Source organism: Leopardus geoffroyi, chromosome B2 (genome assembly GCF_018350155.1).
Source record: "Leopardus geoffroyi isolate Oge1 chromosome B2, O.geoffroyi_Oge1_pat1.0, whole genome shotgun sequence".
Lineage (NCBI taxonomy): Eukaryota > Metazoa > Chordata > Mammalia > Carnivora > Felidae > Leopardus > Leopardus geoffroyi.
The window spans coordinates 44,685,614-44,698,744 of NC_059332.1; the positions used below are offsets into that span (position 1 = coordinate 44,685,614).

A 13,131-nucleotide genomic window follows, 5' to 3' on the forward strand; every position below is an offset into this window, starting at 1 on the left:
AGAAATCGATAGAAAAATCAAAAAAACAGTAGAACAGATCAACGAAAGTAGGGGCTGTTTCTTTGAAAGAATTAACAAAATTGACAAGCCCCTAGCCAGACTTTTCAAAAAGAAAAAGGACCTAAATAAATAAAATCATGAATGAAAGAGGACAGATCACAACCAACACTGCAGAAATACAAACAATAATAAGAGAATATTATGAGCAATTATATGCCAACAAATTGGGCAATCCGGAAGAAAAGGATAAATTCCTAGAAACATATAAACTACCAAAACTGAAACAGGAAGAAACAGAAGATTTGAATAAACCTACAATCAGTAAAAATATGTTGAGTCCGTAATCAAAAATCTCCCAACAAACAAAGAGTCCAGGGCTGGATGACTTCCCAGGGGAATTCTACCAAACATTTAAGGAAGAGTTAATACCTATTCTTTTGAAACTGTTCCAAAAAATAGAAATGGAAGGAAAACTTCCAAACTCATTCTATTAGCTCAGTATTACCTTGATTCCAAAACCAGACAGAGACCCCACTAAAAAAGAATTACAGACCAGAGACCCCACTAAAAAAGAATTACAGACCAATTTCCTTGATGAACATGGATGCAAAAATTCTCAACAAGGTACTAGGAAAATGAATCCCATAATACATTAAAAGAATTATTCACTACAATCAACTGGGATTTATTCCTGCACTGCAGGGGTGGTTCAATATCCACAAATCAATCAATGTGATACATCACATTAATAAAAGAAAAGATAAGAACCATACGATCCTCTCAATAGATGCTGAAAAAGCATTTGACAAAATACAACATCCTTTCTTTATAAAAACCCTCAAGAAAGTAGGGATACAAGGAACATACCTCAACATCATAAAGACCATATACGAAAGACCCACAGCTAATATCTATCATCCTCGATGGGAAAAAAATGAGAGCTTTCCCCCTAAGGTCAGGAACATGACAGGGATGTCCACTCTCACCACTGTTGTTCAACATAGTACTGGAAGTCCTAGCCTCAGCAATCAGACAACAAAATGAAATAAAAGGCATCCAAATTGACAAGGAAAAAGTTAAACTTTCACTCTTCACAGACAACATGATACTCTGTGGAAAACCTGAAAGAATCCACCAAAAAAACTGCTGGAACTGGCCCATGAATTCAGCAAAGTTTCAGGATATAAAACCAACATACAGAAATGTTGCATTTATATACACCAATAACGAAGCGGCAGAAAGAGAAATCAAGGAATCTATCCCATTTATGATTACACCAAAGCCCATAAGATACCTAGGAATAAACCTAACCAAAGAAGTAAAAGATCTGTACGCTGAAACTATAGAATACTTATGAAAGAAGCTGAAGAAGACACAAAGAAATGGAAAAACATTCCATACTCATGGATAGGAAGACCAAATATTGTTAAAATAGCAATGCTAACCAAAGCAATCCACACATGCAGTGCAATCCTTATCCAAACAATACTACCATTCTTCACAGAACTAGTACAAACAATTCTAAAATTTGTATGGTACCAGAAAAGACCCCAAATAGCCAAAGTAATGTTGAAAATGAAAACCAGAGCTGGAGGCATCATAGTCCCAGACTTAAAGCTGTATTACAAAGCTATAATCATCAAGACAGTATGGTACTGGCACAAAATCAGACATAGAGATCGTTGGAACAGAACACAAAACCCAGAAACGGACCCACAAATATATGGCCAACTAATCTTTGACAAAGACTGAAAGAGTATCCCATGGAAAAAAGACAGTCTCTTCAGCAAATGGCGTTGGGAAAACTGGACGGCAACATGCGGAAGAATGAACGTGGACCAGTTGCTTACACCATACACAAATAAACTCAAAATGGATGAAAGACCTAAATGTAAGACAAGAAACCAACAAAATCCTACAGGAGAAAACACGCAACCTCTTTGACCTTGGCCACAGCAACTTCTTACTAGGTATGTTTCCAGAGGCAAGGGGAATTTGGGGGACCTCATCAAGAAAAAAAGCTTCTGCACAGTGAAGGAAACAATCAGCAAAACTAAAAGCAACCGATGGAATGGGAGAAGATATTTGCAAATGACATCAGATAAAGGGTTAGTATCCAAAATCTATAAAGAACTTATCAAACTCAACAGTCAAAACCCAAATAATCCAGTGAAGAAATGGGCAGAAGACATGAACAGACACTTTTCCAATGAAGACATCCGGATGGATAACAGACACATGAAAAGATGCTCAACGTCACTCATCATCAGGGAAACACAGACCAAAACCACAATGAGATACAGTTGTGAGGACACTTGTCAGAATGGCAAAAATTAACAACTCAGGAAACAATAGATGTTGGGAGGGATGCAGAGAATGGGGAGCCCTTTTGTACTGAGAATGAACACTGGTGCATCCATTCTGGAAAACAGTATGGAGGTTCCTCACAAAAATTAAAAATATAACTACTCTATGACCTAGCAGTTGCACTATAAGGATTTTATCTAAAGGACCCAAAAATGCTGATTCAAAGGGGCACATGTACCCCAATGTTTACAGCAGTGCTATCAACGATAGCCAAATTATGGAAAGAGCCCAAATGTCCATTGACTGATAAATGGATAAAGAAGATGTGTATATACAATGGAATATTACGCGGCACTCAAAAAGAATGAAATCTTGCCATTTGCAACAACGTGGATAGAACTAGAGTGTCTAATGCTAAGCGAAGTAAGTCAGAGACAGATAAATATATTTCACTCATATGTGGAATTTAAGAAACAAAACAGATGAACATGAACATATGGGGGGAAAAATTAATAAGATAAAAACAGAGAGGGAGGCAACAATAAGAGACTCTTTTTTTAAAAGCGTATTTATTTTTTGAAAGGGAGGGAGGGAGGAAGGGAGACAGAGAAAGAGCAGGGAAGGGGCAGAGAGAAAGGGAGAGAGAGAGAATCCCAAACAGGCTCCACGCTGTCAGCACAGAGCCTGAGGCGGGTTCAAACTCACGAACTGTGAGATCATGACCTGAGTCAAAATCAAGAGTTGGATGCTTAACCGACCAAGCCACCCAGGTGCCCCAAGAGGCTCTTAAATACTGAGAACAAACTGGGGTTGCTGGAAGGGTGGGTGGGGGATTAATGGATGATAGGCATTAAGGAGTGCACTTGTTGGGACTGGCAATAGGTATTATACATAAGTGATGAATCACTAAATTCTACTCCTGAAACTAATACTACACTATATGCTAACTAACTTGAATTTAAATTAAAAAGAGAGAAGAAAAGAAAAATTCCCTGTAAACTCACAGTAGCATTGTTCATGTAAAAAACCTGAAATGGGGCCCCTGGGTGGCTCGGTTGGTTAAGTGTCCAACTCTTGTTTTCTGCTCAGGTCATGATTTCATGGTTTGTGACTTTGAGCCCTCTCTCTGCCCCTCCCCTACCCGTTCTCTCACTCTCTCAAAATAAATAAACTTAAAAAAAATTTTTTTTAATCGGAAATAAATGGTGATGAGAGCCTAAAACAAATAGGAAATACGATTGTGGAATATCTGTGGTTCTGGATTATCTGTAGTAATGGAATCACAGTTCTAAAAACGGGGGAAATAGTAAAGTCAGTATTAGCTCTTACGTGTCAGTCACTCCGCTGGTACTTTAAATTTTTTTTTTTTCAACGTTTATTTATTTTTGGCACAGAGAGAGACAGAGCATGAACGGGGGAGGGGCAGAGAGAGAGGGAGACACAGAATCGGAAACAGGTTCCAGGCTCCGAGCCATCAGCCCAGAGCCCGACGTGGGGCTCGAACTCACGGACCTTGAGATCGTGACCTGGCTGAAGTCAGACGGTTAACTGACTGCGCCACCCAGGCGCCCCACTCCGCTGGTACTTTAAATGCATTTTCTCCTTCAATTCTGAACTCCGAGGGGCGTATTAATATTATCCATGTTTTATAGGTGAGAAAATTGAGGATTTATTTTTGAGAGAGAGGCAGAATGCAAGCGGGGGAGGGGCACCGAGAGGGGGACACAGAATCCGAAGCAGCTCCAGGCTCCGAACTGTCCGCGCAGAGCTCCACACGGGGCTCAGACTCACAAACCACGAGATCACGGCCTGAGCTGAAGTCAGACACTTAAGGGACTGAGCCACCCAGGCGCCACAGGAAATTGCAGGTTTTTGGAGAAGTTAAATAACTTCTCTAGGTCAAAGAGCTGGAGAGTCTCAGAAACCTGATCAAACCCAGACCGATCTAACTTCAAAGCCCATGCTTTGAAAACATGGTTTTGTGTAGGTGGTGAGACAGGTCCCAGCTTTAGGACCTCAGCTATATGCTGCGGATTAGATATGTGACCTGGGCAGGTTATACAATCTCTCTGAGACTTCATCTTCCTCATCTGTCAGATGGGGTTAATGAAACCTTTCTCGAAGTGTTTTTAAGATTAGAAATAGTATTCTTTTCCCTGAAAGATAGTGCGCGCACTAGGTCATTATTGTATTTGTAACCTTTAACTCGTTGGGTCTTTCTCCTGTCAGCACCTGCATGTACCACCCACAAAGATGCTACCGAATGGGCCATCACCACAATTGGAAGGACCATCCATTTCTAAAATGAGTAGGGAGATTTGCTCCGTGAGTGGGGAAAAGATCCCTGCCTCCGAGACATTACCAGACCCTGAAGCCTGATGGGGTAATGGTGAGAACTAAGGACATTAAAAGCTGGGTGTAATTTCAATAGGTAGAAAGGAGAGGGTTTTGCGTTGAACAGAGCTGAGGGAGAAAGCATGTTACCTGTTCCTGGGATGAGAATAGACAAGTTTGGTTCACTCCTGTAGGAGATACAGTTGTGGGGTACTGGCAGAAAAGGTCAGAGAAGATGCATTAGGGCCAGATGATGGAGAGGCTTCAGTGTCCTGCTAAAGAGTTTAACTCTTAAAAATTTTAAAAATCGGAAATGGCTATAGGATGGGAGAAATTAAATTTCTCAAAAAGAGCGATTTTGCACCCTACCACATTAGGAAAGCCCGAAGTGCCAAATCAAAATACACCGTTGCTTTAAGTAGGGATGGAATAGTTACAGTTAACCTGGTTTGCTTATGAAGTCCTTATCCTGCTCACACAGGCTTAAACAAGCTTAATTATGAAGAATTCATAGGAGCCAGACCATAATTAAGCCAAAATACACTTAACTATGAGTGGCATAAATTTTTATATTCATCGGGAAACAAACGATTTCCCATGACGCCCAACGTATAAATGCGTGAAGTTTTAAGCCAGCTTTTGACCTCCATTTACAGCTATACTTGAGAGAGATGTGGGTTCGGCTCCAGATCGCCACAAACACCACAATGAAGCAAGTCAAATAACTTTTTTGGTTTCCCAGTGTGTATACAAGTTATGTTTACACTAGAGTGTAGTCTATTAAATGTGCAATAACATCTCTAAACAAAGCAATGTACATACCTTAATTTAAAAATACTTGATTGCTATAAAAATGCTAACCATCATCTGAGCTTTCATAATCTTTTTGAGTCATAATCTTTTTGCGGGTGGACAGTCCTGACTCCATGCTGATGGCTGCTGACTGATCAGGAGGCTGCTGATGGCTCCGGTGGCTGTGGCACCCAAAATGGGGGCACCTGGGTGACTCAGTCAGTTGAGCACCTGACTTCAGCTCAGGTCATGATCTCACGGTTCGTGAATTCAAGCCCCGCATCAGGCTCTGCACAGACAGCACAGAGCCCACTTCAGATCTTCTGTCCCCCTCTCTCTCTGCCTCTCTCAAAAGTAAACATTTAAAGCGTTTTTTACAAAGACAATGAAGTTTGCCGCATTGACTTCCTTCCGTGAACAATTTCTCCGTAGCACGTGATGCCGTTTGGTAGCCTTTTACCCCCAGTAGAACTTCTTTCAAAATCGGAGTTCATCCCTTCACACCCTGCGGCTGCTCTGTCAACTAAGTGTACCTCGTATTCTAAATCCTATGTTGTCATTTCAACAGTCTTCCCGGCATCTTCACCAGGAGTAGATTCCATCTCAAGAAACCACTTTCTGTGCTCATCCGTAAGAGGCAACCCCTCATCCGTTCAAATTTGATCGTGAGCTTGCAGCAATTCGGGCACATCTTCAGGCTCCACGTCTGATTCTAGTTCTCTTGCTATTTCCACCACAGCTGCATGCACTTACTTCCTCCACGGAAGTCTTGAACCTTCTACGTGTAAAAAATTCAGTATCTGCCCTGTGCAATAAAGCAAGGTATGCCTGTGTTGTGCTATTCCATTTCTACCACTGCATACACAATTTAAAACCAAATAAATATAAATAAAACACAATTAATAAAACCAAATAAATATAAATAAAACACAAATAAAACCAATTGGAAAAACAAACCAATTAAAAGCAATTCTGTTTCCTTTGTTATCCTTCACAGCCTTTGGCTGCATAACTAATATGTTATAACTGGAATCCCTGGCCCGGGTCTCGTGCACCTTTCTTGAGTAGGTGGAATCCATCAGAGATAAAGCACTAAGTAAATGCAAACAAATTATAAACTCTCTTTAATCCATTTTAATCTGCTGCCTTTGCCTTGTCTCCAATATTCTTATCCTTGGCCACTCCCCTAATTTAGTTTTCATATTGAAATTGTACAGTATCCCTAATCCTGTGGTAAATCAGTGCTTTTATCATCGGTGTGATCTAATTTTTCTCACCATGACCAAAAGTAAAGGGGAGTGCTTCCAAAGTCTACCTAGAATACCATATTGCCAAAACTCAATTCTACTCATGATAGAAAAGAGAGGCAAAAAAAAAAAATCTGTATTTATTGTATTTGGGGGGAGTTAGTTATGTCATTGAAACATGTTTTCATTAGCATTGTGCCTGTTTTGACATACTTGTCCACTAAAGGAATGTAAAAATAGTTATTAATTTTGGCACTGAAAAAGTATCATCTTAGTAAAATAAAAATTTAGGCTGGTATGATTGTTATACATAGCAGTCGTTCTTTACATTTAAAGAAAAAAATTCCAGTACAAGCTTCAATCACTGTTATGATATAGTCTACATTTTACAATAGAGTTATTTGAGAAAAAAAAAAAAACATTAAAATCACACACATATACACACTTTTAGACAGCTTTTTAAAAAGTGCTCTTGATCTAAATTCTATTTCTCTCTTCCTGTAGAGTTCTGTAAAGTGACACGCTGGTTGGTTGTGTCAATGTTGGTCCCTGGAATAAGATTATCATCTTCTCCTTCAATTAAAGAATCCCACTGATCAAAATCTTTCTGCAGTCCTGGAAGAGAAAAATGTTAACAAGAATATGAAGCTTTGGAGAGTACGAGACAGCTCAGTGCCTCTAGGTGGCAGGACAGCCTCACAAATTACACCACAAACGGCCACCAAGTCTGCACAGAAAGACGATTCCCTTTAACAAGCTAGACTTTCAGGGCGCCTGGGTGGCTCAGTCCCTTAAGTGTCTGGCTTCAGCTCAGGTCACGGTCCCACGGTTTGTGGGTTTGAGCCCCACGTGGAACTCTGTGCTGACAGCTCAGAGCCGGGAGCCTGCTTCAGATTCTCTCTCTTTCTCTCTCTCTGCCCCTCCCCTGCTCATGCTCTGCCTCAAAGATAAATTAACAGGTAGACTTCCTATCTGTGATATGTAGCATGAGAAGCAGCAAAACTCAATCTCTCAAGTTTCTTTCTTCAAACTGATTTACTGTTCTGGGACATTGTAAACCAACTGGAGACAGTTAAAATGGGACTCACACTGCAATAAAACAGTTTTGTCTTAAGAAGCACCTGGTTTGTGTCATGAAACACTCTTAGTTTCTTACCTAAATGCTTTTGTAAGAATGCTAATGAAGCTTTGTTGCTAAGATCAATTGCTACATTTGAATCGATATCTCCTTTTAAAGTGAACATGTATCCAATTATGTTGCCAGTTGCAAAAGTGAAATCCACAAAATTCTGATGCACTGAACCCCTGAAAGAGAAATGAGAGGTTTATAAATCACATTGTTTGACAAAATTATTTTGGTACTTAGGGTGCAGGAAGGATACTGGTCTAGGTAGCGTATTGAGTGAAAACTAAGGAAACAAAACTTGTAGATTTGATCTCTGTAGATGTGTTTGTGGGTCACAGGCTGTGCATCTTAGTATCTATACATCTTCCCCTCTAGATAAACAAAGATTCCTGAGTTCCTTGGCATCTTGGTTTTAGAAGAAATGATTCCAGCTTTTCGGTGGGCTAGAATAGTCCCAATTTGAGCTGACAAAATGTGTTACGTGTTGCAGGGACTGTATACTCAGAGCCAGAAGCCTTTACCAACACTGTTTAACTTCGTATCTATGTGATGCTATTCAAAACACACTGCACCTAAACCTTGGATTAAATATTTGGTGGGGGGAACCTCTTTTCCTTGTATTATTTAAGCTCTAAACACCTTACAGATATCATTTACACTGCTCTTTAAATCTACCTAACATCAAGTAAATGGCCTTTTTTAGTGATCACTTTCCACTGCCTCTAAGACATTTGACACTTTCTTGCCGTTTTTTTTTTCCTTTTGTTTCTTTGATCTCCTTTCCCTTGTTTGTACCTTCCCTTCTTCCCCTAACAACTCTGTTCTCTTCACATACATATAGACATTCCTCGATATTCTGCTCTCAGACCACTTCTTCCCCTACTTGGTGGCTCTTATCTACTTGGTAGTCTTATCTACTCCCAAGGTTTCAGGTGTAAGACACAAATTCTGTCCTGCCCGGTTTGTGGCCAGACATCTCTACTCTGGTTTCCCGGCCCCAAGCTAAGAAATTCCGAGATGAAAACATTTGTCTCCAGCCCCGAATGGTGCAACTCTTCCTCTTCACTTTGCTGCTGCTTCTAAGCAAACACCACTCTTTCAGTTATCTGTACTCAAACCAGAGCCACCTGCCTCCTGCTCCTTCTTCCCTGCTTCCAAACACAACACGAGTGTCAGAAGGTAGAAACCCGGTCATGAGAGAGGGCTGGGAGTAGAAGGCTGGATGCTACCAACAGTGGAGGAATGGCCTCAGGAGAAGAAGAGGGTCGGGGAGAAAGGGAGGGTGCAGTCTAGATGGAGGGAGGAGCAGGAAAGAGTAGGGGTGTGGTAACCAGGGGAGGAGAAACAGGGGGAGTCCACAGTGTCTAACGGATGCAGAGAGCAAGCCCGAGGCTGCAAATAGGCTGCTGGGCCTTTTATGTCCTCCACAGGACGCATTTCGGTACATTGGTGGCGCTCAGGAAGCTGGTCCACAGGAGTCAAAGTGGAAATGGAAGTCAGGATGAGCTCTTAAGTACGAGCTATTCTTTCCAGGCTCCTCGCAGAGAAAGGATGAAAAAGGTAAAGAGCCTAGTAAGGAAGTGGGGTTGAGGGAGGCTAGGCGTTCTGCATTACCTCTGTTTTAGCATTAGACTTATACATACAAATATTGAAGTCCTTAACTAACTTGAAGCTAAATTGAGGTCCTTAACTAAACCACCTTAGACCCTCGTCACTATCTGTTTAATGTCTCTTGATCCTTCAAGGCCAATTCTATTCCCGTGTCTTCCAAGGTGTCTTCTGACCACATCAGATAGAAAGGACTCCATTCTCCGACCCTATCACAGCGTTTATCACCTATGCTCTTTGTGTTTCCTTCCTGCCACCACTTGTCTTCTTTGAAATAAACCATGTTTCAGATAGAAGAGGGATGCCCCCTACCTTATAACATCACATTGTGAGTTCAAAACTCTTTTGGGATTTCTTTTTCACATTCATGATATACGCATATCACGGATGCTCAAGGGGGTCCCATTATAGCTTTTGGGAATTTCAGAATTCTTTCCAAACAGGTAAACACATTGCCGATCTCAACAGATGCTCTGACTTTTTTTCCAAAGAGCTCCCAGCCTGGCTTAATGATACAATACCTCTCCCTACCCTTGCCCCCCAAATGCATAAGCCTGCTCTTGTGTTTACATAAAAATAGCATGTATCCTAATGCAAATTTTAATGATCATTTTATGAATGACATATGTTAACACTACTCAAAACATTTGCATTTTATTTTTTTTAATTTTTTTTAATGTTTATTTATTTTTGAGACAGAGAGAGACAGAGCATGAATGGGGGAGGGGCAGACAGAGAGGGAGACACAGAATCGGAAGCAGGCTCCAGGCTCTGAGCCATCAGCCCAGAGCCTGACGCGGGGCTCGAACTCAGGAACCGCAAGATCGTGACCTGAGCTGAATTCGGATGCTCAACCGACTGAGCCACCTAGGTGCCCCAAAACATTTGCATTTTAAAAGAGTAAACACAAAGGCTTTTAGACCCTGAAAGTATCTAATATTCTCCCTTATTGAAAGTCTAAACAGTGAATTTAACAACTCTGGGACGGCTACCAATGGTATCTTGGGATGTCTATCCAAGTTTCAAGTTTCTTTTCAGAGGATGACATAAATCACTAATACTTACCTGATTGTAATCATTTTTCTTTCTTTGTCAGGTGAGTAGCATTTTTTCATTTTTATGATATTAGCAGGATATTGGAACCGTTCCGAGTTGATAAAAAAGAGGGGCTGAGGAATTCTGGAATATACTTCATCACCCAATGGAAGCATCCATGCATCCAGGGCAATACCACACCTGCAGGTGTTTGTAGACAATGATAAAAGAAAGCTGGTTACACGCTGGCCGACATACAGCGTTCCTGATGATGCCAGGATTAATGGACATGCACCACACTGGTTCATTACAGGTTAATCTCACTGGTACTATACTTCAGTGTGGGAAGGGAGTATGATTAGCTTCATAAGGCGGTCGACTTGGCATTACATAATCATTTTCTTTAGGAGACATTTAGGAATCGTGACCTTTAGAATGATATAATGTGCTTAAAATGTTTTCATTTTTGTTATGGTCTTCAAAATACATTCTTGAACAAGTAACGATTTCTTCAGAACTGTAGGGTGTCTGAAGAAATACAATACATGCACTATTGCCCCTGTTTCCAGCACGTACGGCCAGTCTGTGGTTGATTTATTATGCCTTTTTCAGAGCAACCGTTGGACCGCTTGCTTTGAGGTACCACACCTGAAAAAGTGGGGCTTGAAGAAAAACATAGGGGGCATGTCATTCGAAAATGTAACTTTCTTTTTAAAAGTAAGTTTATCCTGTTTCTGGACCTTTTGGACACTCCGTTTTATGTGCTAAATGGGCAAACTAAGATAATTCCCTTAAATGAAACCGATTTTAAGGAAGAAATGTGAGATGAAGTTTCAGAAATGATCCTACCCACTTTCTTACTGGTTGGCTCTACATGATCTCATTAGTCTGTGATGACATAGTTCAAGAAAGAAAGTATTTTTTTCTGGGGTCTGGTCCTGACTGTCACCCAAGTTAAGTGTAATTTAAGACCTCTGTCCATCTTAAGGATGGGAAAAAAAAATTAAAAATGCCCTGCATATTGAGGAAGTCTAGACAAGACGCATGACTGGCATCACAATCATATGTCATATATGAAATGTATACGGGGGTGCCTGGGTGCTCAGTCGGTTGGGCGTCCGACTTCGACTCAGGTCATGATCTAGCGGTCTGTGGGTGCGATCCCCACGTCAGGCTCTGTGCTGACAGCTCAGAGCTGGAACCTGCTTCAGATTCTGTGTCTCCCTCTCTCTCTGCCCCTCCCCTGCTCATGCTCTGTCTCTCTCTCCCCAAAATAAACAAACACTAAAAAATAATAATAAAAAAAATAAAATGATGTATAAAGATAAATTTCCAAGTGAAAATGTTAAGTCCTTAAGCAGATAAATAAGAATGATGAAGAAAAATATATAGGAATGGGGAGATCTTATGATAGCAAGAGAAGTAGATTATTTCTGTCTAGGAAAATTCATATAGAGTACTTATGGAGGCAAAAGAACAGACTTATAAGCCCTGAAGGGTCCCTTCCTCATTAAGAATTTGAAAAATACTCTATCTCACATGGGTTATCACTTCCTCTCTTCCAATAGCTTACTGTTTTCTCTCTTTGCCTCCTCTTACCTGAATCTCTGGTCTTCGCTAAGAGTCTGAATAACTGTGGCTCCACCAAAAGAATGTCCAATTACTGCTAATTTATTCCTGTCAATAGAGTCCTATATGAAAAAGCATGATATATATTCATAACTATCTCACAGGTTGTTAGAATAGACTAAATTAGTTTTTAAATTATAAAATTATTAATAATTTCATGGACATGGTTAAGTACCTTGATTTCTTATAAAAGAAATACATACATACACACAAATACACACTTTTACATACACGTGTATGTACACATATATGTATATACGTATACACAAATAACACACACACATAGACACACACACACACACACACTGAGCATTCATAGAAGTTCAGAAGTGAACTTAATGATCTTCCTAGGCACCCACACTTGCAACACCAGCATCATTGCTGACTTCTGCCTCTCCCTCCGTCCACATTTAATTAGTTTGTTCATTTCATGAGTATCTACTGAACACCTGCTCTGTGCCAGGCACCGTAGTTCATTTTCAATGAGCTCCCAGTCTATCAGTGAAGAAAGAGACATGGGCACGAGATGCAAATACAACAGGGTGGCGTCAAGGAGCTAGGAGGGTGATAGATAGTTCGCCAGTCCAGGGCGGGGGTGACAAGGGGGTCCAAGAAAGCTTCTCGGAGGAGGTGATGCCTGACTTGAGATGAAGATTAAGCAGGACTCAGGGAGAAGAATGTGTCAGGCCAAGGGGAAAACATGTACAAAATCATGGAGACAGGAGAGGGAGTAGACGGTCGAGGGACAAGAAACTCTTCACTGTGTCAGGAGAACAGACGATCATCTTCTACTCAGACTGAAGTCCTTCTACCTAGTCCCCTCTACTCCCTGTCCTCCGTCCTCCATACACACTCTTGGGTCTTTGTGCATGCCCTCCACTTTGATACTCTTCCACCTCCTGTCCATATTCTGCTTAAAACTTTTGGCCACCATTTCAGGATCACGCTCAACAATATGCAGGAGCCATCCGAGAAATGACGACACTTCTGCTGGAGCTCTTGAGTTGAATCACAGAAACGGCTGCTTCTGTAGCTCCAAGGTGACTGTGGGCA

The 13,131-nt window shown here is 40.9% G+C and overlaps 1 protein-coding gene across 3 annotated transcripts in view; it reads right to left on the reverse strand.

Moving 5' to 3' along the window:
• Positions 1 to 6,801: 6,801 nt before the first annotated feature.
• PLA2G7 (phospholipase A2 group VII) overlaps positions 6,802 to 13,131 on the reverse strand; it is a 39,743-nt gene continuing 33,413 nt past the window's right edge. For all 3 annotated transcript variants that reach the window (XM_045498461.1, XM_045498460.1, XM_045498462.1), the window contains exons 9-12: positions 12,049 to 12,140; positions 10,480 to 10,650; positions 7,837 to 7,985; positions 6,802 to 7,295 (exon numbers count right to left, since the gene is read on the reverse strand). In XM_045498461.1, the coding sequence (XP_045354417.1) occupies positions 7,165 to 7,295; positions 7,837 to 7,985; positions 10,480 to 10,650; positions 12,049 to 12,140 (543 nt within the window). In that variant the 3' untranslated portion in view covers positions 6,802 to 7,164. The remainder of the gene's footprint in view (positions 7,296 to 7,836; positions 7,986 to 10,479; positions 10,651 to 12,048; positions 12,141 to 13,131) is intronic.